General features: G+C 46.3%; 1 protein-coding gene across 1 annotated transcript in view; it reads right to left on the reverse strand.

The window, feature by feature from the left end:
• The window catches only part of HIPK1 (homeodomain interacting protein kinase 1), a 34298-nt gene that overhangs the window by 4699 nt on the left and 6155 nt on the right, over nt 1–23444 (reverse strand). The window contains exons 2-15 of the mRNA XM_014948499.1: nt 21835–22912; nt 16007–16130; nt 13698–13817; nt 12842–12928; nt 12428–12612; nt 11991–12153; nt 11407–11632; nt 10374–10495; nt 5669–5803; nt 2965–3104; nt 2620–2802; nt 1887–2102; nt 1008–1246; nt 483–619 (exon numbers count right to left, since the gene is read on the reverse strand). Coding sequence (XP_014803985.1) covers nt 483–619; nt 1008–1246; nt 1887–2102; nt 2620–2802; nt 2965–3104; nt 5669–5803; nt 10374–10495; nt 11407–11632; nt 11991–12153; nt 12428–12612; nt 12842–12928; nt 13698–13817; nt 16007–16130; nt 21835–22912 — 3155 coding nt within the window. The remainder of the gene's footprint in view (nt 1–482; nt 620–1007; nt 1247–1886; nt 2103–2619; nt 2803–2964; nt 3105–5668; nt 5804–10373; nt 10496–11406; nt 11633–11990; nt 12154–12427; nt 12613–12841; nt 12929–13697; nt 13818–16006; nt 16131–21834; nt 22913–23444) is intronic.

The following is a 23444-nucleotide window of genomic DNA, read 5'->3' on the forward strand; positions in this document are numbered from 1 at the left end:
AGGTGTGACAAGGAAAGAATCTGGACATAACCACGTGTCCTTCTCCTGAACTCCGGTGCAGGAACGAATTCTTTGCCTTGGAAAACTTCATCTATACTCCCTACAGAGTCCACTCTTCCCTGCACAGCCACAGGGCAGAATCTGCTTCAAAGAATTAATGACGCAGCAGGTATTTTCTATAAGGGTTCTCCAACATTGGAATGGGCTGCCCAGGGAAGGGGTTGAGGCACCATCCCTGGAGGTGTTCAAAAGACAGGTTGACATGGTCCTCAAGAATATATTTTAGTGATTTTTTTATTTCTTATTTATTTCTTTGTCAGAGTTAGGTTGATGGTTGGACTAGATGATCTTTAAGGTCCCTTCCAACCTAGACGATTCTCTGATTTTATGATTCTATATTGATCCTCTTGCACACCCCTGCCACACAGCACAGTGTTTCTAAAGCACCGTGTTGGGAGGTCAGGAGAGGCACCCGTGCTCACCTGGCTGAGGTTGAGGGGCTGCACGCCGTTCGTCACCACGCGATGGGAGCGGTACCCGGTGGGTGTTATACAGCATCCCGACGACTGCCCGCTCACGGAGGCCACCGGCTTGGTCTTACTGCTGCTGCTCAGGATGCCTGAAAGATTTCAAAACCTTAGTCCATTCTTCCCCTTCACACACCATGCTTTGTGATAACCGGTTTCGGTAACTGAAGAACACAAAGGGACTACTTCTGTAACAGAGTCTTTTCTTCAATTATGATTTAAAATTTCATTGCACGAGAAATCATTAGGAATTTTTACAGATCTTTCTAAATGCAGCTAAACGTACACGAAAGGTAAATCTACCAAGGAAACTGAAAACAGACCAAGGCTTGCACTCTCAGAACAGCAGCCGTGAAACCTAGAGCTGCTGAAGACCCAACGTGTGGTCTGAAACCATGAGGACAATGCTGCTGGGGATAAGCCAGCACCTAAGCCTTGGCAAGATCTGCTGTGTGCAGTAACCTCCGAGAGCACACCCACCTGAAGCCTGGGTAGCTACAACGCAGTCATTGAGCTGTGTTTTCAGCGGTGGCACGATGATGGTGCGAGAGCTGGAGCTGTCAGGTGCCCCATTGCTGGGCAGCTCCAGGGCAGCACCGGTGCTCCTGAGGGAGGAGAGCGGGTCTGCAGCATAGGGGCTGCTCAGGGAGGAGTCGGAATCCGGGGAGTCATTAACAGTAACGTAGCTGATGACATTGGATCTCTGCTTCATACCCAAACTGTGGGGAAAAAACAAACAAATGGGAAACATTTTACCACAAGGTCATAGAATCATAGAATGGTTAGGGTTGGAAGGGATCTTAAAGATCATCTAGTTCCAACCTGCCTGCCCTGAGCAGGGACACCTCCCATCAGACCAGGTTGCCCCAAGCCCCATCCAGCCTGGCCTTGAACCCCTCCAGGGATGGGGCATCCATGACTTCTCTAGACAACCTGTTCCAGTGTCTCACCACCCTCACTGTAAAGAATTTCTTTCTAGTATCTAATCTAAATCTCCCCTCTTCCAGTTTAAAACCATTACCCCTTGTCCTATCACTACACTTCCTGACAAAGAGTCCCTCCCCGGCTCTCCTGTAGCCCCTTCAGATATTGAAAGGCCGCTATAAGGTCTCCCCAGACCCTTCTCCTCTCCAGGCTGAACAAGATCTCCCTCTGGGATGTCACACCCTCCCTCCTTGTCAGATGAAATTCTGATTAACTAGAGACACAAACAGCACAGTGGACAAGATGCAGAATTTTCTGTTTTATGCAGTACTCCTTAGCCCAGCCAGGGCTTTGCATGAAGTGTTCTCCACTCCCCTTGATGCTCGGGCTGACCTCCAGACAGACCAGTACCACCTGCCTAAACGTGCTGCCTACCTGGCAGGTTTGTATTTGCTGTCCTCTTCCTCATCGGTGTCGCTGCGGATGGTGATGACACTGACGGGGGGGCTGGGAGTGTCTGGGATCACGATGGGCTGGTGCTGCTCCTGCACCGGGACGAGCACGTTGGAGGAGGAGGAGGTGGAGCGCAGGGGACTGCTCCCGATGAGAGAGTAAACTTGGGAGGGCACAGTCTCTAGCGTTGAGCTGGGCCTGAGGGAAAACCAAAGCAGTGTTTGGCTATGTGTCAGCAGGCTGGGACAAACCAGCACTGAGAACAGCCAGAAGAAACATTTTGAAATGCACAATGAGAAGCTCAGTGCAGACACTCATACAGGAGAGTGCCACAGAACACATCCAGAAGGGAACAGTGGCCTCAGCGATGCTCTGAACAGGATGGATTCATCTAGACACTGCCAGAGACCTGCTACCCCTTGTTGGACAGATGTCAATTCTGTCACTTGTATCTGCCACTATGGCACCAACACACCTCGAATGTGTGAAACCTCCCTTTGACCATTAAAGCACGTGATCAACCATGTTCCTTGCACTCTCACTGAAATTAGACTTTTTCAGTGACTACACTACAGAGACTTTTTCCAAGGCATCTTTAACAGCGACCGTAGCACGTTAAGAAGTTGTGCAGACAACGCCTCTGTGATCAGATCAGTTTTTCACACCACAAAGGCACCCCCTGTCTCTGGGGCTGGGAAGGGAAGAGAAGCCTTACTTGGCTGCGCTTGGTGCTGGCTGCTTGTTCTTCTTGGCGGGAGCGTTGCTGCTCTGCTGCTGCCTGACAACGTGGGCGACCCCGACGTTGAGGGGCTGCGCTGTGGCCAACGTCACGTGGTTGGTCAGCAGCGAGGGCTGCTGCATCAGAGTGCTGTACTGATTTCCATGGGAATGGGCGTTCCTGGGGCAGGAAAAAAGAAAAAAGAGACCCAAATCCCATCACTACACTGCAGGAACAGCAAGCAGCACCGAGCCCCGGTGTGATTTTAAGGGGAAAGGGGAAATTCTCTGTGCTGCCAGGGGAGCTGTGACAATGTGGAGTTGGACCCCGTGCAGTCCTTACCTCCAGTCCAGCTGCTGGCTGCCACCGATGGTCTCGGGGATCACTGCCGCCGGCTGGACCGAGTTGTGCAAAGCAACCCCCGGGAGCTGCTGCCAGGTGGAAGGAAGCAAGATCTGCTGGGTGCCCCCGGGCCAGGCCTGCTGCAAAACAGCAAACACACACACAGGGGTTCAACTCACTTCAGCTCCCGCCCGTGGGGAGAGACTCGTTCCAAGCAATAAACGCGCTAGTGCGGATTGTTAGCTTGCAGAGATAATGGCACGGCACTGCGCCTCCTCAAAAAGCTCTCAGTTCAGGGAGAGAACCAGAGAAACAACTTCCCCTAACACTTTTGTGTCACAAATGTCCCCTGGGGAAAAGAGGGTTAATATCTCACCGCGGACCGTAGGGCCAGCTGCAGCACTGGGACCTTCTGCGTGTGAGTTCACGCACACTGCTCTGCTGAAGGATCCCAAAATGTGAAGCCAATTTGGTCCTTTCTGATTTTCAGGCTCACAGGGGGAGAGCTGAGATGGTGTTATTATTGGGGATCAATTTGGTCCTTTCTGATTTTTGGCCTTACAGGGCTCACAGTGGGAGAGCTGAGATGGTGTTATTATTGGGGAAATTCACCCCCATCTCAACAAACGTATTTAAGGACAGCCACACTGAGAGAAACATTTAGTTACAAGGGAGATACGTGAAGATATTTTCAATTAATCAATATTATTAATGTTTCTATCCAAATTGACAAAATGCATTTTTGTTCTGGAAAAAACCAACAAAACCACAAAATAAATTTGGCAGTACGATACTTCTGTGACTTTGAAAATGTAGGTCTCTCTCTCTTGCAGTTTGAACTGCAAAGCCATAAACACCTGCTGTTTTAAATAAAGTATTTCTGCAAGTAACAGATCCACTTCTTACAAATACCGGTTCCAAACAAGAAGCCTTCAAAGCAGAGAACTGCTAAAACCTCTGCCAACATAAGCGGAATAGTAATAATATTTAAAAAAAAAAAAAAAGAGAAATATGTTAAAAGTCACACCATGCGTCTTTCCAAAAGCCAACACCTGCACAAGACAAAGCAGAGAGTTTAATACAGCAAGATATAAATTCCCAATGAGAGGCAGAAATCGGGCCTTCCAAGCGACGAACTGTTTTGACAGAGGAAGGACAAAAATATGCAAAGCTCAGCAAATGGCTAATGCAAACTCAGGGGAAGCAGCAGGGGAGAAGTGTCGGAAGCACTAAAGGTGAGCAAATTCACGCCAAAGGCTCCCAGAATCCAAACAGAAATAAGTCAGTCCCCCAGAGAAATCCCCAATCCAGCTCAGAGTCGGGGGCAGCGGCTCTGATCCCCGCTGCGGTACGGGGGGGCTGACCCCAAGCCCACCGCGCACACACACAAATTTGCCTGTTGAATCAAAAGCCCAAATGTACTTTTGAAACCACCACTAACCGCTCGCTTGCCTCCCGAGCTCTGCTACAGTCACCCCCTGCTGTTTTCAGAGCCTCCACGGCAGCTTTTTGGCAACCAACCCTCCAGAGGAGGGAAGGAGACCCGTTCCTGGGTCGGTTTAGCCCAAAACCATGACCTGGGAGACCCCCCCTCTCCTGCCTCCCCGTCCTCAGGAACCGGGAGAGTTAATTGGGTGGGAGGAGCTCAAAGGATCAAAGGGTCTGAATTTCAGTACAGGTATGACTTGAGCAAATTCCACTTCAGCAGAGGTCTCCCTCTTGGAAAAAAACGACACTCAAACTACCACTTTAAAGCCACAAGAAACAACATGGTTCACATAATGGAATGTGCTTTGAAAGACACGTGAGGAAACCAGCACTTAAGTGCACTGCGATGTTGTCATACGCTTCACTGATCTGATTCTGGAGTTTTACAATGACTTCTTTGTGGCACTTGCAAAGTTGCTCTGAGGCAGGTGCCAAGTGAGTAGAGAAGAGGACAATTTTGAAAACATACGCTTCTTAAAGGTGCGTTTAATCCTTTTCCCCATCCTTTTTAAAAATTGATCCAAATTGCCTAAAAGCTAGCTATTGCCATTTTGGATACTAGAGCTCACCTTTAATTTCAACCAAGAAATACCTACGAACTGAAAGTATCTGTGAAGAGGGGTATCTTTATCTGGATGAAGCGAGCTACCTGCGATTGGCTAAAAATAACAAAAGGCCAGAAAATCATTGTCAACGTTCAACAGAGGTTAAGAGAAATCGACTGCTAAAGCAATACGTTAAATGATTTGCTATCATTAGAGATTTTAGCCTGTGATTAATGACCTGAAACATTTCTACATGCAAAGCAGCTTTACACGTGTTGAAAACAAAATACGGAGCTAACTTGCCAAGTAGTTCAAATTCTGGCCATCCAGGTACCTGTAGCAGAGTCAAGCTAAAGACTGATTTCTTTGTATTCAGCAACCAAAAGGCAAAGGTAAGGATAGTAAGCGAAGAACAAGAACAATTACAACTCTTCTATAGTATAGCTTAGAAGAGCTTTATAAAAAGTAATAGTCAATGGATGTGGATTCTTTACAGAGCCACACTAAACGTCAGAGTCAGACAGTGCTTCAGCAATGTTGGGGAGGAAAACAACGAGACATTAAGATGTAGCAAGAACACAGCCACAAGATGGCACATGCTTCCATGCCCTCTGCAAGTCTAAGTTAAAACAAAAAACTCAGTTAGTGAACACAATCAAGGGAGCAATTACCAGTACTGCAGCCGTCTGTTCTACTAGCGCTGGCCGGCCGGCTGCGCAGTTCAGAGTAAAGGGCACCGCATACTGCGGCGTGATGGTGGCTACTTGAGGATGAAGAGTTGCTACCATTAGTGGTGTACAGCTTCCCTGAAACGTAGATCAGGCAGTGAGTGAAACACAGGTACTGAGGCAGGACAAGTGGGTTCAGCAATAGGGCCCAGAGGAGGTTTCACCTCGCTGGCACCCAACGAGCTTGAGCAGACTCCAGAACTGTAACGGACATGGCGAGACCAAGACCCAGCCCCTGCGGGCACCCTCCTCCTCCGAGCGCTTCCCTGAGGGGAACACGGGGGACAGGGGATGGGGGAACAGGAGCTCTCCGGTGACACGGTTAAAAAATGAGATAGTGTTCAGCTTCTGAAACTTCAGTGGGTCCCAGGGAGCCTGTTACACACACCCTGCCCTACGCCCAGCCGTACCCCCGCGGGACGCGGCTGCCGGAGCCCCATGTTCCCACACAGAACTCCAGGAAAAGGTAAACTAAGGGATTTCATAGAAGGCACGGTGGGTCTTTTGTGTCGTGAAAGAGCAAAGGTTATCTGTGGTGAAACTAACAAGTCCGTCAAATGTCTAATTAAAACCAGATTTAGTGTACAATTTGCACCCTCAGGAAGAGCGGGGTTCAGGTGGGACTCCCTCAAGTGCATTCTGCGTGTGGATACCGTTACCCCTGTAATTATGCTAAACCAGAGATAGCAGAATGCCACCAAAATTATTTGGACTGAACAATCTATGAATTACTCCTCTACAAGTAGGTCAGGTACAATACACTGGCTGGAGAGTAAAACTAATAAAGTCTGTGTTAATGTCAGCAGAAACTAAAACTATGCAAATAAATAAAAGTGCACTTCGTTATAAAGGCAATTACAACTTGTCAGTGAACAAAACCTGTGAATCACTGGGCACTCACTATATACTAAAGCATTATTTTTTGGAAATAAAAATTGTTTCAATTTACAACACATTACTAATGTTTAAACTATTGTTTTTTAGAATTATTTGTGAATATTGCTATTCTGTATTGTTTAAACTGCAAACAACAGAAATAGACATGTCATCGCCACACATCGATTCACACTAACAATGTAACTAGCTGAGAAGGATTCAGAAATAATTTTGTTGATTTAAAGATGGAATTCTAACATGACTAATCTGCGTTGCCACTTCTGTTTACTGGGATCTCGCTTCTCACAGAAACGGTTTCTTCTAAAATTTGCTGCCACATTTTTAAAGCGTAGGCACAAGCACACAGCTCTATCCGTAGGGCAGTGCACACCCGGGAAAAAATAGTCTGCTTTTAGCAGCTGACAACTACATATTTATTCCCATTATTCAATCAAACTCCTAAATCAGGGAGGCTCATGACAAAATAGTTTCAATATTCCGGAAAAACAAAATTAAACAAGAAAACACTGTGGTAGAATTATCTGCATTTAACCTTTCAGTGTTCTGAGAACCCCCTGCGCTCACCCCGCGTGGGGTAGGAATCGCAGTTAACCCTGGGGGGAGGGGTTGGGTATGGGTTTATTTGGTTTTTTTACCTGCGTGAGGACTCCAGACTGGATCTGCAGCGGCTGCGCTGCCGGTGCCTGCGGTACGATGGGGACAGCGTTCTCCATCCTCACTGGGAACCCAGAATGCTTCGTGGTGGCCTGAAGCCCGGCTACGGAGGACAAGAACACATCACCACTGAGCTGCTGCTTTATTACTGTTATTCTTTTCTTTTAGTTTCTTTCCAAAATGAATCTCCTGCCAGGTAAGGGCAGAACATAGAGGCAGATGCAGAGAAAGAAAAGCTGTTCCCTTTGACAAAAAAACATATTAATAAAACACCAGCCAAAGTAAATACTCCCACAGCCCCAGTGCGCTGAAGGGCAGTGATGGACAACTGGTCCCTAAAAGCTTGGCTCTGCTGAAATCTTATTTGTGAATATTGCTATTCTGTATTGTTTAAACTGCAAACAACAGAAATAGACATGTCATCGCCACACATCGATTCACACTAACAATGTAACTAGCTGAGAAGGATTCAGAAATAATTTTGTTGATTTAAAGATGGAATTCTAACATGACTAATCTGCGTTGCCACTTCTGTTTACTGGGATCTCGCTTCTCACAGAAACGGTTTCTTCTAAAATTTGCTGCCACATTTTTAAAGCGTAGGCACAAGCACACAGCTCTATCCGTAGGGCAGTGCACACCCGGGAAAAAATAGTCTGCTTTTAGCAGCTGACAACTACATATTTATTCCCATTATTCAATCAAACTCCTAAACCAGGGAGGCTCATGACAAAATAGTTTAAATATTCCGGAAAAACAAAATTAAACAAGAAAACACTGTGGTAGAATTATCTGCATTTAACCTTTCAGTGTTCTGAGAACCCTCTGCGCTCACCCCGTGTGGGGTAGGAATTGCAGTTAACTCTGGGGGAGGGGTTGGGTATGGGTTTATTTGGTCCTGCGCTCACCCCGCGTGGGGTAGGAATCGCAGTTAACCCTGGGGGGAGGGGTTGGGTATGGGTTTATTTGGTTTTTTTACCTGCGTGAGGACTCCAGACTGGATCTGCAGCGGCTGCGCTGCCGGTGCCTGCGGTACGATGGGGACAGCGTTCTCCATCCTCACTGGGAACCCAGAATGCTTCGTGGTGGCCTGAAGCCCGGCTACGGAGGACAAGAACACATCACCACTGAGCTGCTGCTTTATTACTGTTATTCTTTTCTTTTAGTTTCTTTCCAAAATGAATCTCCTGCCAGGTAAGGGCAGAACATAGAGGCAGATGCAGAGAAAGAAAAGCTGTTCCCTTTGACAAAAAAACATATTAATAAAACACCAGCCAAAGTAAATACTCCCACAGCCCCAGTGCGCTGAAGGGCAGTGATGGACAACTGGTCCCTAAAAGCTTGGCTCTGCTGAAATCTAGTCTTTTTTTCAGAAATATGGGTAACACAGACATCTGGCTCTGCTGAACTCCAGAGTCTTTTTTTTCAGAAATATGGGTAACACAGACATTGAATTCTCTGTCGCTTCACAGATATTGAATTCTATGTCACTTGAGACCAGGTTCAAAGCTCAAACCTTATGCTATCAGTTCCCATTTCATATATAATGCTCTGTGCTAACACAATCCAGATATAAGCATAAATAGAGAACTTCCAGGACTCACAGAGCTGGGCTCGTGCTAACCTCACGTATTTGCCATCTGTGACAATTTGTTGCCAGCTGCCTCAGTGCTTGTGAAGCCCAGACACAGAGACCAGACATTCCCTCATCCAAAACACTGCTCTACACGTTCTTATTTTGAGATAGGCCTGGCTCCTCCACTCGCTGCTTTCCGAGGAATGCTGCTGGGTTCAGTTTGGGGGGAAAAACTGGTTGAACAACCAGAAGACGACTGCAACCTGGGCAGGGAAGACACTGTCACCTGCTCAAACCTGACCTGGAAGGGAACCAAACTGTCTACACACGTCTGACCTGGTTCCACACTCCCATCTGACACAAGAAGAGCAGCGGGGATACGCACAGAGGGGTCTTTTGTACTTTTTCAGTTTAGTGCAATTTACAGCTTCTCGCTTCTACCTGACTGAAACCACAGCACCACCCAGAGGGTTTTTTTCTGCTTACTTTGAAAAGCAGGGGGACAAACAATGAAGGTTTGCTGGAAGGGGTCGGTCTGGGTGCAGATCTGGGTGGTTCCGGGCTGCAGGGAGACACTCTGCTGTGCCACCCCTGCCACGGGCGCCGCCGAGGACGGGTACAGAGCAGACTGGTAGTTCAGCAGTGAGACCTCCGAGTTGGCCAGGGAAAGAGTAGCAGCAGCAGCAGTGGAGTTGGAAGCCAAAACACTGGCCTAGAGAAAAAAAAAAACATAAAATCCAATTTATCACTCGTACTTGTTATAAAACAAACAAGAACCACCAGTACCATACTGCGAAGGAAGCACCAGGAGAAGGTTTCAGGCAAAAGGCACAAGACAACGTAGGAGAAAAAAGATGAATTGCACCAACTTTACTCATGTTGCTGAACTGACAGGTAATAAAGAGACTGCCTTGGCCTGAGCTTTGGAAAATTAAATTTCAAGACGAGACTGAAAATTCCAGAGAGCAATTTAAATACAGTATTTTGCAGAACAGGATTTGACCTGAAGGCACAAAATTAGACTATTCCAATTCCTTTGATTAGCATAAAACAGCTAAAAGATGCTATACCTGATTGTGTACTGTATTGAGCTGGTTGTTAAAGCTCATTGTCAGATTTGTGCTTGTATTAGGAGCAACGTGAGTGGTGAATGGGCTCTTGATCTGATTCACTGTATCGTACATATTAACTCTTCGCTTGCAGATCTCCATGTTCTGAAAGCAAGATTTCACGCTGAAACAGAACGACAGAAGAAAAATCAGATTTGTAAAACCAGTACAGAGACATGACAAATTCCCAACTTTATGCACATGTCTTTAGGTTTAGGCGCCTTCTTTTTTTCTTAAATCAACATAGAATGTTTTAAAACATGAAAAGGAAGCTTATGAACATTCCATCCCTTACACACACCATTGCTGTCTTCAGATCAGCCAGAAACTGCAGAAAAGTGCTATCCTGTGTTTCCAATAAACTCCTGAAACAGGGGGAGGGGTTGGGTATGGGTTTATTTGGTTTTTTTACCTGCGTGAGGACTCCAGACTGGATCTGCAGCGGCTGCGCTGCCGGTGCCTGCGGTACGATGGGGACAGCGTTCTCCATCCTCACTGGGAACCCAGAATGCTTCGTGGTGGCCTGAAGCCCGGCTACGGAGGACAAGAACACATCACCACTGAGCTGCTGCTTTATTACTGTTATTCTTTTCTTTTAGTTTCTTTCCAAAATGAATCTCCTGCCAGGTAAGGGCAGAACATAGAGGCAGATGCAGAGAAAGAAAAGCTGTTCCCTTTGACAAAAAAACATATTAATAAAACACCAGCCAAAGTAAATACTCCCACAGCCCCAGTGCGCTGAAGGGCAGTGATGGACAACTGGTCCCTAAAAGCTTGGCTCTGCTGAAATCTAGTCTTTTTTTCAGAAATATGGGTAACACAGACATTGAATTCTCTGTCGCTTCACAGATATTGAATTCTATGTCACTTGAGACCAGGTTCAAAGCTCAAACCTTATGCTATCAGTTCCCATTTCATATATAATATGTTAGCTCCGTGCTAACACAATCCAGATATAAGCATAAATAGAGAACTTCCAGGATTCACAGAGCTGGGCTCGTGCTAACCTCACGTATTTGCCATCTGTGACAATTTGTTGCCAGCTGCCTCAGTGCTTGTGAAGCCCAGACACAGAGACCAGACATTCCCTCATCCAAAACACTGCTCTACACGTTCTTATTTTGAGATAGGCCTGGCTCCTCCACTCGCTGCTTTCCGAGGAATGCTGCTGGGTTCAGTTTGGGGGGAAAAACTGGTTGAACAACCAGAAGACGACTGCAACCTGGGCAGGGAAGACACTGTCACCTGCTCAAACCTGACCTGGAAGGGAACCAAACTGTCTACACACGTCTGACCTGGTTCCACACTCCCATCTGACACAAGAAGAGCAGCGGGGATACGCACAGAGGGGTCTTTTGTACTTTTTCAGTTTAGTGCAATTTACAGCTTCTCGCTTCTACCTGACTGAAACCACAGCACCACCCAGAGGGTTTTTTTCTGCTTACTTTGAAAAGCAGGGGGACAAACAATGAAGGTTTGCTGGAAGGGGTCGGTCTGGGTGCAGATCTGGGTGGTTCCGGGCTGCAGGGAGACACTCTGCTGTGCCACCCCTGCCACGGGCGCCGCCGAGGACGGGTACAGAGCAGACTGGTAGTTCAGCAGTGAGACCTCCGAGTTGGCCAGGGAAAGAGTAGCAGCAGCAGCAGTGGAGTTGGAAGCCAAAACACTGGCCTAGAGAAAAAAAAAAACATAAAATCCAATTTATCACTCGTACTTGTTATAAAACAAACAAGAACCACCAGTACCATACTGCGAAGGAAGCACCAGGAGAAGGTTTCAGGCAAAAGGCACAAGACAACGTAGGAGAAAAAAGATGAATTGCACCAACTTTACTCATGTTGCTGAACTGACAGGTAATAAAGAGACTGCCTTGGCCTGAGCTTTGGAAAATTAAATTTCAAGACGAGACTGAAAATTCCAGAGAGCAATTTAAATACAGTATTTTGCAGAACAGGATTTGACCTGAAGGCACAAAATTAGACTATTCCAATTCCTTTGATTAGCATAAAACAGCTAAAAGATGCTATACCTGATTGTGTACTGTATTGAGCTGGTTGTTAAAGCTCATTGTCAGATTTGTGCTTGTATTAGGAGCAACGTGAGTGGTGAATGGGCTCTTGATCTGATTCACTGTATCGTACATATTAACTCTTCGCTTGCAGATCTCCATGTTCTGAAAGCAAGATTTCACGCTGAAACAGAACGACAGAAGAAAAATCAGATTTGTAAAACCAGTACAGAGACATGACAAATTCCCAACTTTATGCACATGTCTTTAGGTTTAGGCGCCTTCTTTTTTTCTTAAATCAACATAGAATGTTTTAAAACATGAAAAGGAAGCTTATGAACATTCCATCCCTTACACACACCATTGCTGTCTTCAGATCAGCCAGAAACTGCAGAAAAGTGCTATCCTGTGTTTCCAATAAACTCCTGAAACAAAACAAGAAATCTAAGGAATCTTACTGATTACTGTGTGGGAAATCCAGTAGATGTGTCATTGTAACAAATGGATGGTTCAAAGTCTTCAGTGGAGTAATTCTCTTATCTGCATCAATTGTCAACATTTTCTTCAACAAATCAATATATTCCCTTCGGTCAGCCTTCTCTGCCAACATGTCAGTCCCTTCTAAGTCCGTAGACATATTCACCTTGAAAATAAAATGAGAGTAGTTCACACAAACATCACATTAATTCCTACCAAACATTCAGTAATTTCACATCACACAGAAATATTTATTAAGGGCTATTTATTAAGGACTGCTCCAGCACAGGAGCTTCATTTTTAGGGATCCCAGTAACGTATGCAATTAATAAGATAGTTATCAATGTATTTAATTAAGAAGATAGTTATCTGCATGTTACAAGATCTCCACTCACCTGCGCCATATCATCCAAACAGTTGAATATGTATTTCCGAGCTTCTTTTGATTTTATTCCTGTCTCCAACTCATGTTCTTCTGGGGTCTACAAAAGAAAGCATTTGTTAATAAATGGAGACATCACACACCAATAAAAAAAAAGCAGCAAGAAAGAGCCGAGCCAGGTGATCTTCTGCCTGCTTGAAGACAAACCACATGCCAATAGGCCAAACCAAACCAGCCATAGGCTCTCATTTCCTCTATGGAAAGGTCATTCATTGCAAAGCTCAATTAACAACAGGATGACTTCATTTCAAGGCTTTGTTAGGTAGTGCATTAGCCAGAAGAACTGAAGGTTTCTGATTTAGGAAGAGAACAGGCTATAAATATTTTAAATCCCTCCTTCACAAAGAAGAAGAAAGGCAAAATTCCTTTCATTTTGCTGCTCAGCTTTCAAGGCAAATCAAGGGTACATCTGATTCTTTCCTGTCCTCTACCAATACATGTACAGATTTCTGTTAAACTAACAAAGACCATCATGAAATACCCCCCATTTTACTCATCGTATTGCCAGGAGATGACAACAAGATGACATACTTCCCCAAGACTGAGCAGGCCATAATAAGTAACCATTATCTCAATGACTTTAACACCCACTCTGTGCCGGCACTATCATGCACAGCTGCTATTGTCAGATGAGCACCAGGAGGGCTCTACAGTTTCTGAAATAAAATACACAAATCAGCTATATTTGAATGACATTTCAAATCCAGTCTTTCACCCAGAACGTTTTGGCAGCACACCAAAACTAGGTGTGAATTTATATCAAGTCGTCCACGAACAAACAGAATTGGGAATTACGACAACAAACGCACCTTTAGCCTCCACAGTGGATATCCCAAATTTGGATCCCTGTTAAAAAACCTGCTTGTTTTCGTTCCCGCACTGAGAAGATACTCCGCTGGAAGGCCTTGAGTTTGTGAAATATAGCGAATCTAGGAAAGAGAATGAACAGAATGAGGACTCCCAATATAAAGAACTCATAGCTAATGGAGTAATTATCAGCCAGGTTTGCTCACAGGGAGTAGGAAATAACCTGTAAATAAAGAATGCCCAGATAACTGAAACTGCAAAATTAAAGGGACTCTCACAAGTATTTATAAGGAGTTTTTCAACTGTATTATCTGCAGAAATTTTAGGTTTTATTTCCATAAAATAAGACAGACGTATTTCATTTTTGCCCAAGCATATGGGAGCAAACGGTCAGCTTTTGAGTCGTGGATAAAGTCACACCAATTGTCTTTAATATCAGCAATGTAAGAATTACACATTTTGAGAGAAAAATACCACAGAAGTCATCACGTGTGTACATATAATGAAAGCCATAAGCAGCCAAGCAACATTGCTGTGACTGGCTACACGCACTCGGGGCACATGGTTTGAGAATAAAGTCATGGCAAAGCTCTCGCTGACCGAGAAAGCGAAACCAAATCTCCAGTAATATCAGACTCTCACGTCCCCAACAACTGAATATACTTTACATGTAACAAAAAAATGGCTCAGAATTTTGGAAAATGCACCTGAACACCCGTATCAATAAGACACTAACATAAGAGCTAACAAATACAAAAGTATGCTCAAATGGAAAGAAAATAGCAAGTTATAAAAAAGCCCAATAATAAGCTTTTTAAAACATTCCAAACATTGCCCAATTGCTAATGCTATTTGCTCTCAAGAAGTACGTGAGAAACGCGGCATCGCCTTTCTCATGACTCTCCCCTTAAAGGAATCTCTTTAAAAGTTTAAGAAAAAACACCCTGATAAGTCTGATTCCTAAAACGAGGACTGGAAGCACAGTGTTAAGGTAACTATTATCAATTATAGGTCTGTTGGCATGTCTCCTTTCTTATTTGCAAAACTCCTGCTGTTCCACTGTGCCGAAACAGCTGAGCCCTGCAGGGCCCTCCCTGTGCCCTGGACACCCCCATTCACTCATTTACACCCCTGGGGATCCAAAGAGTCTGCAGCTGAATATTTCTGTATCTACAGTTCAGCTGAGAGTTCTGCTCCTTGTATGAGAGGTAACTCTTGCTTTACAATCAAAGGGTGCTTAAAAAATAACTGTAAATCCCATCCCAAAGCACAAACTCAATCCTGGAGAAACCCTCTCACAAGTTCTCCCCGAGTCTTTACTTGCTGCTGCAGAATCTTAGAAAACACAACAGCAAGTCACCCCTAGTTTTCAAGGGCAATTCAGATATCACAATCAACCACATGAAGTCACACCTCACAAAGGGCTGCAAAATCCTGTCGATTAAGCAATGGAAAAAGCAGCTCCTCCTCACCCACCTACACGACGAGATAAGGTTCTCAGAATTACACAAAACCCAGGGTGCGAGGAAACCACCATGCTCTGCCTCAGTTATTTTCTAACTCATTCCACTCAGTGAGGTACCACTGTGTTTCCTTTGGAAATTTACAGTGCTGGGAAGACACAACACAAGTCAGTTTTCAAGCTTAGTAAGTTTTCATGTACTTCATCACATAAGGAAAACTATACCAAGCACGGTAACAAGATACCATCATAAAAGCCACAGTGGAAAAGCTACCCTCAAAAAGCCACTCCTACAGACTTTTTGTCCTTTTATAGGCACTGATTAGCCCAGGTAATAATGCTAAGTATCCACGGAAAGAACTAATTAGTTCAAGATGCCTTTTCAGGCTCTTGCCCTTGTATTTCAGAGACAGCTCGGGGCTCACACTTTGCATGAGAAATGAGGGCTCCTGTAGGTATTAACAGGCCAGGAATGACAGGCTCGCTCTGTCTCCACAGGGAACACTGCCCTCATGGTGAAATTACAGAGGGCGTTTCACGCCAGGACACACACCTCACTTCTGTTTTGACAGGAAGGTATTTCAACAGCTTTTGGGCTTGGAAGCCAGGAGGTTAACCGTAAATTGACGCTACGTATTGGATAACTCCACTCAACTCAAGCTAAAACACACAGAACTCCCTGCTCTCCTGTACAGCAGAGAGAGGAACATCACAGAAAATGACCTCAGGATGTCAGACAACAGCAATTTGTACTAGGTGCAGTCTGAGGTAGGATATACTGGGTTCAGGGGGTCTGGACACGGATGGTTGTGGTTTCATTTGAACACCCCGTGCCCACCACGCTCTCACCTGATCATACTCCGATGCTCCCGGGTACAGGGGCCAGCCCAGAAACAGCTCCGCGATCACACAGCCCAGGGACCACATGTCGATGGCCTCACAGAATGGTAACCCCAGGATGATTTCAGGAGCTCTGTTGGAGGGAGGAGAAAAAAAAAAAAAAAGGAAAAAAAAGGAAAAAAAAGGAAAAAAAAGGAAAAAAAAGGAAAAAAAAGGAAAAAAAAGGAAAAAAAAGGAAAAAAAAGGAAAAAAAAGGTAAAAAAAGGTAAAATCTTCAGCTCTGAAACTATAAATTGCTCTCCCCTTCCTTTTCTCCCCCAAGCACAAGTAAATTTGTATGAAATGAGCAATTCACTGCACTCAAGTGGCCTAAGAGACCCCAATATTTTCATTGCTGAGTGGCACAGCTGGATTTGTCCTATAGCCCTGGTGCCCTCCAACTCCTAGGCACCTTTTATGCAACTGTGATTGAAGTTACTCCTTCAATAACCCATTTAATTACACCTGTATATATGGTGTGAGCCGTCCTGTGAGACTCAGAAGGTCTCAGGATCCCAGGTACCAGCTGCAGAAGAGGCTGCCTCTTTTCATGGGGAAAAAGAACAACATCTGCAGAGCCAGAGAAGGCAGCTCTCCGAGAGCGCTCGGTTTCTACCAGCGGGGTTTCATACAGGGTTTGTTTGGGGAGTTTCGAGTTTAATGTGGAAGGAGAGAAGGGAGTTGGAGATTGTGACTGCTCTGCCAGGTGGTGTTACAGGTTTTGTGCACTGAACCACACCTAATGCAAAATTTACCTGCCTGGCCTAGCCTTTACGAGAGGGTGATGAAAAAAGCTCAAACTCCAAGCAGGGTTTGCTGCTGCAACAGGTTGGAATTTCAGGGAGATTTCTGTCTGGAACTGACTCATAACACAAAAGGATATTTTAGCAGCACTCTTCACCTACACACAGTTCTGAAACAAACCCATGCCCTTCTGTCAGGCTAAATTCTGGTCATACATTTGCATACAGCATAAACCCCAAGTGCTGCAAACCCCATGTGAGCTGCTGTGGGAATTTACTCTGGAAAGTACAGGAAACACGAAAACCTTGATTTTCTTCATGCATAACTAACACAAGCACAAAGGAAGACAGAAAAGTCCGAAACTCCAGGCTATCTATTTTCTGGTTGTGACTTGGGTAGCGTACCCCAGGGCTTGCGGACACTTCTTATGTCACAGTGTGGATATTTCTGTTGTAAAAAAAAGGGCTCTGAAACCAGTTCTGGTCTTTCTACAGCATTCTGAAAAACAGGGCTTGCATAACGTGCAGGTGCCAACAGATCTGACACCTTCCTCAACTGTCCAACCCCAATGTCCCTCCCAACTGTTTGTACGTGGCAAGAAGTGACTCTCCAATTAATTACCCTTTGTGTCGTGGTGACACAGATACAGCTCTTGTTTTAGGTGACTACCCAATTACCATCAGCCAGCTTCCAAAACAAGTGCACTCATCCCGGTTGCCCAGGCACAGTGCCCCGAAAGCACAAGATTGATCAAAAAAAGATAGCGCTGAACCAGCCGTTTGCTGCAGTGAGGTCACCCCTGCTCTCTCTCGTTCAGCCTTAAAGCAAGAGGTTCTTCTATCAGGTCTGAGCCCCCCAAAACCAGAGCCATGGCAGACCTTTAACATCACAGTCATAGATCATTTAAGCTAAGACATTCTGACACTCACTCTGCTTGACATCGATCTTTTTCTACCTCTTTCTTTGTCTGTCCCTGGCAGCAGTTGACTCTGGAATGGTTTTTGCATGTGAAAGTATAACATGATTATGCAAATATGATAAATATCCAATATCTCTGGAATGGTTTTGCTTGTGAAAGTATAAAATGATTATGCAAATATGATAAATATCCAATACTTGAATGCTGACCGTCCTGATAAACATTTATATTTCAAAGAACTATGCTAGGATAGATACAACTTGCTATAGGCTTCCAGGTGTAAACAAGAGGAATCCATTTCTGCACTACTTTGGTGCTCACAAATGGGTGAGTTTGATGCAGGGCATCCAGAACCCCATGTGCCATCAGTCCTCTAGTTGTCACCAACAAACCGTATTGATCCTCTCCATTACCCTGCTTATGCAGGAATTTCCAATTCAGTTCAGACCCAAAGCCACAGGGTACCTGCAGGGAACGCTGCAGGCCTAAGTTTCCTTGGCTTGGACTGGCAAACAAACTAAAACATAAGTGGCTTGTGAAATAAAGAGAGCAGGCTAATCCTCCACAAGCGCATTAAAAAAATGCCACCAATTCCTGTGGAAAGAGAGGTTAGTGCCAACAAAGGCTGGATGGGATAGTTTGTTAGTCTTTAACTGCACGCTGGAATAGACTTGGGTATTCTGAAACCTCAATACCAAAATGACAGCAAGTTGAACTCTATGCATTTTATTCCCTGAAACTAAATAAATGAACTTCTCACAAGCCACCTGTTTTCATTTTGATTGCAGGACAGAGCTGGTAAATCAGAATCTCTCCCATCTCCTTTTACACCACTATAATTAGCGGCCTTATGAGATGTGGGTTGACACAGGACAACAGGCAGAGGTCACTTTCACAGCTGGTCTGTCAGAGACTAAACTCATTTTAGGATCTTAAGCTCTTTGAAATAGAAATCAACAACATTCTCTCTTCGCATACACGCTTGCCAAACTCCGACTTCCAAAGCTGGCAAATTCACCCAGGTACTCTCAGAAGAGAGGATTCACAGCAGTAGCAGAAAAATCTGAGACTGACATTTAGCATTTTCAGCCACACCATGTTTACACACAGGCTGTCAGCCCTCCCCCCGTGAAGAATGATGGCAGGAGGAGCCCGTACAACGCAACGAGCGGCGCGGTGAACAAGACAGTCACTGCTCCCAGCGGAGCAGCAGAGGGGAAGGTCTGGCAGTGGGTACAGATGTGTCCCAGGACAGAAGGAGGTGATGGAGCCCAAGGCAGAGGCAAGGAGAGATGCTGCTGCCCCCCACCAGCTCCCCAACCTCCTCACATCCTGGACTGCTGGGTCCCTCAGCCCAGTACCTCCCGTTTGCTCCGTGCCTCCACGCTGGCCCCAGGAAGCACCAGGAGGTGGCCCAGACTGCTGGGTCACTCAGCCCAGTATCTTCTGTTTGCTCTGTGCCTCTGCGCTGGCCCCAGGAAGCACCAGGAGGTGGGATCAGAGCAAGACTCACACGATGACCGTACTTACGTGTAAGGACACATGGACAGTCCTCACTCCCACCAGCAGGGAGACCAGGCTTCCCAGTGACTTTTCATTTCCGCAAGCTGTCTGCTTCCTTCTATCCTTTATCCTCCCCAGGGAGAACAAAAGCATCCCTGCCCTTCCACACCTGATGTAACGAGCGTATACTCTGGTTTTCAGGTCAGGAATTACTGCAAATAGATCACAGGGCTGCCATAGAAACCAGTCACCACACAGAAGCACGACTGCCAGTTAGTCTGCTCCCAGTCCACGCCTGGCTTCAGAGCCAAAGAATTCTCCACGGGCACTGCTGCTCGTGCTTTAAGTCAACCATGTCACGCAGTAAAACCTCCCTCCCTGAGGGGGGTCACGCTGCAGAGGCACCAGCAGTGCCCAAGGAGAGGGGGGACCTGCCCCGGCCATAACACTCTGCCCTGACAAGAGCCCCCCCAGCTCTAAGTGCGTCCCCAGCAGCATCACCCAGACCACGCATTGGATTGGATTGTCCAACCACCAGAAGCACAACCAGAACCTGGAGCAAGCAGGGCTGTTGGACAAGATGATCTCCAGCAGCACTAAGAATAATTAATAAAGGAAGGCTTTTTCCTTCAGGGTGTATCTATCGGAAAATTCACCTTCCAGTACCCAGGTCTGGCTGGTTTGGACGCCTCTACAGGAGACAGGGGTTACACGAGCACCAGTAACAGGTATTAAACACAAAAAAGTGAACACAGAACAAGAAGTTGTTTTAACAGCTGACAGAGAACCATACTGTTCTGTCACACCATACCATACTGTTTTATTAAACACAGCACTGAAAAAAAAAATCCAACTTGGATCCCATTTGAGCACTCATTTAAGGCGACTATGGCTAAAGCAATCCAGTTCTCCCACAATAAACTGGTTTCTACACCATCTCCATAAGTTCCTAGATTATGGATTTTAGTAATCACCACCATTAAACTAATTACCTATCACTAAATATTATATTTTCACATCACAGCACGCTTGACTTCAGTCAAGCAGACAGTCTTAAATGCCACCTCATCTCAGGGTATTTGCCCTTCTGGCAGTGCCCGTCACCCCGCGCCGGGAGCAGAAGTGACAGGGAGCTCAGTGTCACACACAGAGATGGTGCAGACACCTTCCTCCCCAGCAGCCCCCCCGGAGATACTCATCCCCCCTTGCTGCTTCTGCCTCAGCCAGATCTGCTGTCTGCGATACGGGGAACTGGAGAGCACTGTGTGCCTCCCAAAGCTGCTTTGCTCACACGTGCTGCAAGTTCAGATAGAGCAGATCCCTGAGCAGTGGCCACCTCTTCCAAGGCAACAACAAAATGAGCAATGCTTTTCAAACAGCCAGCATTTTAACAGAGCTATGGTGCACAGACAACTGCATCACAAAAAAAATAACAATCAACAGTTTAGAATCTGAAAGATTGGTGGCAACAAGCTGAGTGAAGATCATGAGGAATAGATTAAGAAAAGGCTGTATCACATGAAAGAAATGCCACAGAAAGCTGGTCCTCGGCGTAGAGGGAGTAACAAAAACCAAAACAAAGGGGGTAAGGATACAGGAGTATGAAGAAGGAACAAAGCAAGCCTACAAGAAGCCAGGGCTTTAAACTGAAGCTCAGAGGACGGGAAAGACATCAAACAGGGCAGAGACACAGGGTGGGGTGGAGTGTCTCGAGTCCTCTGTCTCGTCCCAGCTGGAAGGACTAGATACTAGTTAAGTCCTGCGTCAAGCGAGCTCACATTCCACTGAAAGCAACCCTGACACACAGCACAGACTTCTTCATGTCCCTTTGATGCCAGAAGTTCTTTCTGCGTCCATTTATTGAAGTCTACAGCCACTTATATTGAAATATTAAGAGGACCAAGCTGGAGGAATAATTGAAAGAAAAAGCACAGCTTGCTGTAGCTACACAGTTTCTGAGTTTTTCCATTTTTGCCCATAGTTTATTTTTCATTCTGAGACAGCAGTAGGGTATGAGCCATTTCTACATTTTGCTAAGGGAAGCAGAGATCTTGCTCATCCCCATTTAAAAGAGCTGCTGGTCTCCTGAAAGCGTGCCTTCCCGAGGGGTGACACAGGGAGTCATGTGCTCATGAAGTGTGTTTAGACAAAGGTAGAACCAGAACAAACTGGATAAAAAGAAACTGGCATCCCTTTGACTTCTCTCCCTTCTAAGTGACCACGGTTAACGGACTGGTTTCAGATCATGGCAAATAATCCAAAACACACCATTTATTAGTAGCATACTGCCTGCCCAGTTTGCTGCTCCACACATCATCACAAACTAGCAACAGGGTAAAATCAACTCACTGCACCGATCTGGGGTAAAAGGAAGGTATTGGCCTGCACATTACATCACACTTGCAAAGCAGAAGTTCTGTTTATTTACACCCAAATTTCAGAGGAAATCTCCAGGAAACATGTAGAACAGTGCATAGGCTGATCGCTTCCTCCTCCTCCCCCCAACTGAGATGAGAGCTCAAAAGAGAGCAGAAGAGTGAAGTATCTGCAGCAGTAAACCCCTACACCCCACCAGGACCAGCCTCTCTTTGCTCCCACAGCGCACGGAAGTGGGGATTGTGTCAGCTCTTACCTGTAATAGCGCGACTGCAAGTAAGTGGAGCACACTGCTTTAGACACGTGGCTGGCGGAACCAAAGTCTATCACCTTCACTCTGTAGGGCTGGCGGGCAGGATCCACCAACATGATGTTTTCGGGCTTCAAATCGGCATGTATCAGACCCAAGCTCTTTAACTTCATCAAGGCAGTAGCCACTTGCTGCAGAATCGGCCGGATGTATTTCAGGGGCAACGGGCTGAACTTGTTTTGCTTTAAGAAATCGTATAAGTTCTGTTCTAGCATCTCGAATACAAGGCAAGTATGATTCTTGTGTTGAAAGCACTCGTAGGAGCGAACAAAGTTATATTCGTCAGCATTCTCACTGCTCAAGCGAGAGAGGATGCTCACCTCTATCTGGCCCTGCCTAGCGTAGGAAGGATGGTTCTTCAGGATTTTGATTGCTACAATCTCCTTCGTGCTACGTTTCCAGCATTTCGCTACCTGCCCAAACGTCCCTCGGCCCAGGAATTCCAAGACCTCATAGCTGTTTGTCATAGAGCACAGGATCTCATGCTGGACCAGCTGATAATCCCCCTCACCACTGGAACTGCTGCTTTTTGTGGTTACCGTGGTGGTTGTGGCCGCAGCACCCACCGCAGGTCTGTTTTGCAGCATGAGAGGTGGATGTTCCTCAATTATCTGCACACTACCGTTGCTGTCGACCTCTTCACTTTTCCTTTTTAATCCACATTTTTGGTACGGTTCCAGTAAAGAAACGTTGCTCCTATGTGTTAGGGCTTGGCTGTTCTGGAAGGAGGCTGTCGCGCTGCTGCCTGTGCTGTCGGCCGCTGTAACCACGATGTGCTCGACGGAAGGAGCAGGGAGAAGGAGGTTCTGATCGTAGGCAGGGATGCTGAAGTTGGCTACCTGATGAGAGGAGCTTGCTTGCCCTTGAGCTGCTGGGAGGTTTTTGCTGTGGGTATAATACTTGTCACTACTGCTCTGTCCTGAAACATCCCAGACAGAGGGCTCCACTTTCAGTTTCTTGGCACTGCAGAAGGCACTCGAGGATACTGACGGAGGGGAGAACACCTGCAGCTGTGAGGCCATACCTGAAAGAGCAGAGAACTCATTAGGACTGCTTAGCGGCAGCGGACTGCGGAGGAACAAGATCCTCTGTCTGCACAAGAAACACAACGACAAGTATTTTCCTAAGCACCATATGGTGCCTACCACCCAGGACGGCAACCTTTGGAACTGCTGATCCTAAGGGCGCCCACAGCGTGAGGCTCCCCGGTGGCAGGACCGCATGTCACCTCCCCGCCTGGAGCGTTAGAAGCAACGGCTCTTTAACCGGCTTTCGGAAGTCTAAAGAAATCTTTGCACAGGACGGGAAAACAGGACTAGGAACGGCAGAGAGACAGCAGGGCAGCGGGAAGACGCTGAGAAAACTACGCTCGCCTCCCTCCCCTTCACCGTTGAAACCGGTGCCGCGGGGGAACACAAACCGGACCGGTCGAACTTCCCCCGGAGGCCGCCCGGCTCAGCGCGCCCCGAACGCCAACGGCCCGGCGCCCGGCCCAGCCCGGCCTCGGGCGGACAGCAGCCGCCAGCCCGGCCTCGCCGCGCCCGCAGCGCCGCCTC

Source organism: Calidris pugnax, unplaced genomic scaffold (genome assembly GCF_001431845.1).
Source record: "Calidris pugnax isolate Ruff unplaced genomic scaffold, ASM143184v1 scaffold91, whole genome shotgun sequence".
Lineage (NCBI taxonomy): Eukaryota > Metazoa > Chordata > Aves > Charadriiformes > Scolopacidae > Calidris > Calidris pugnax.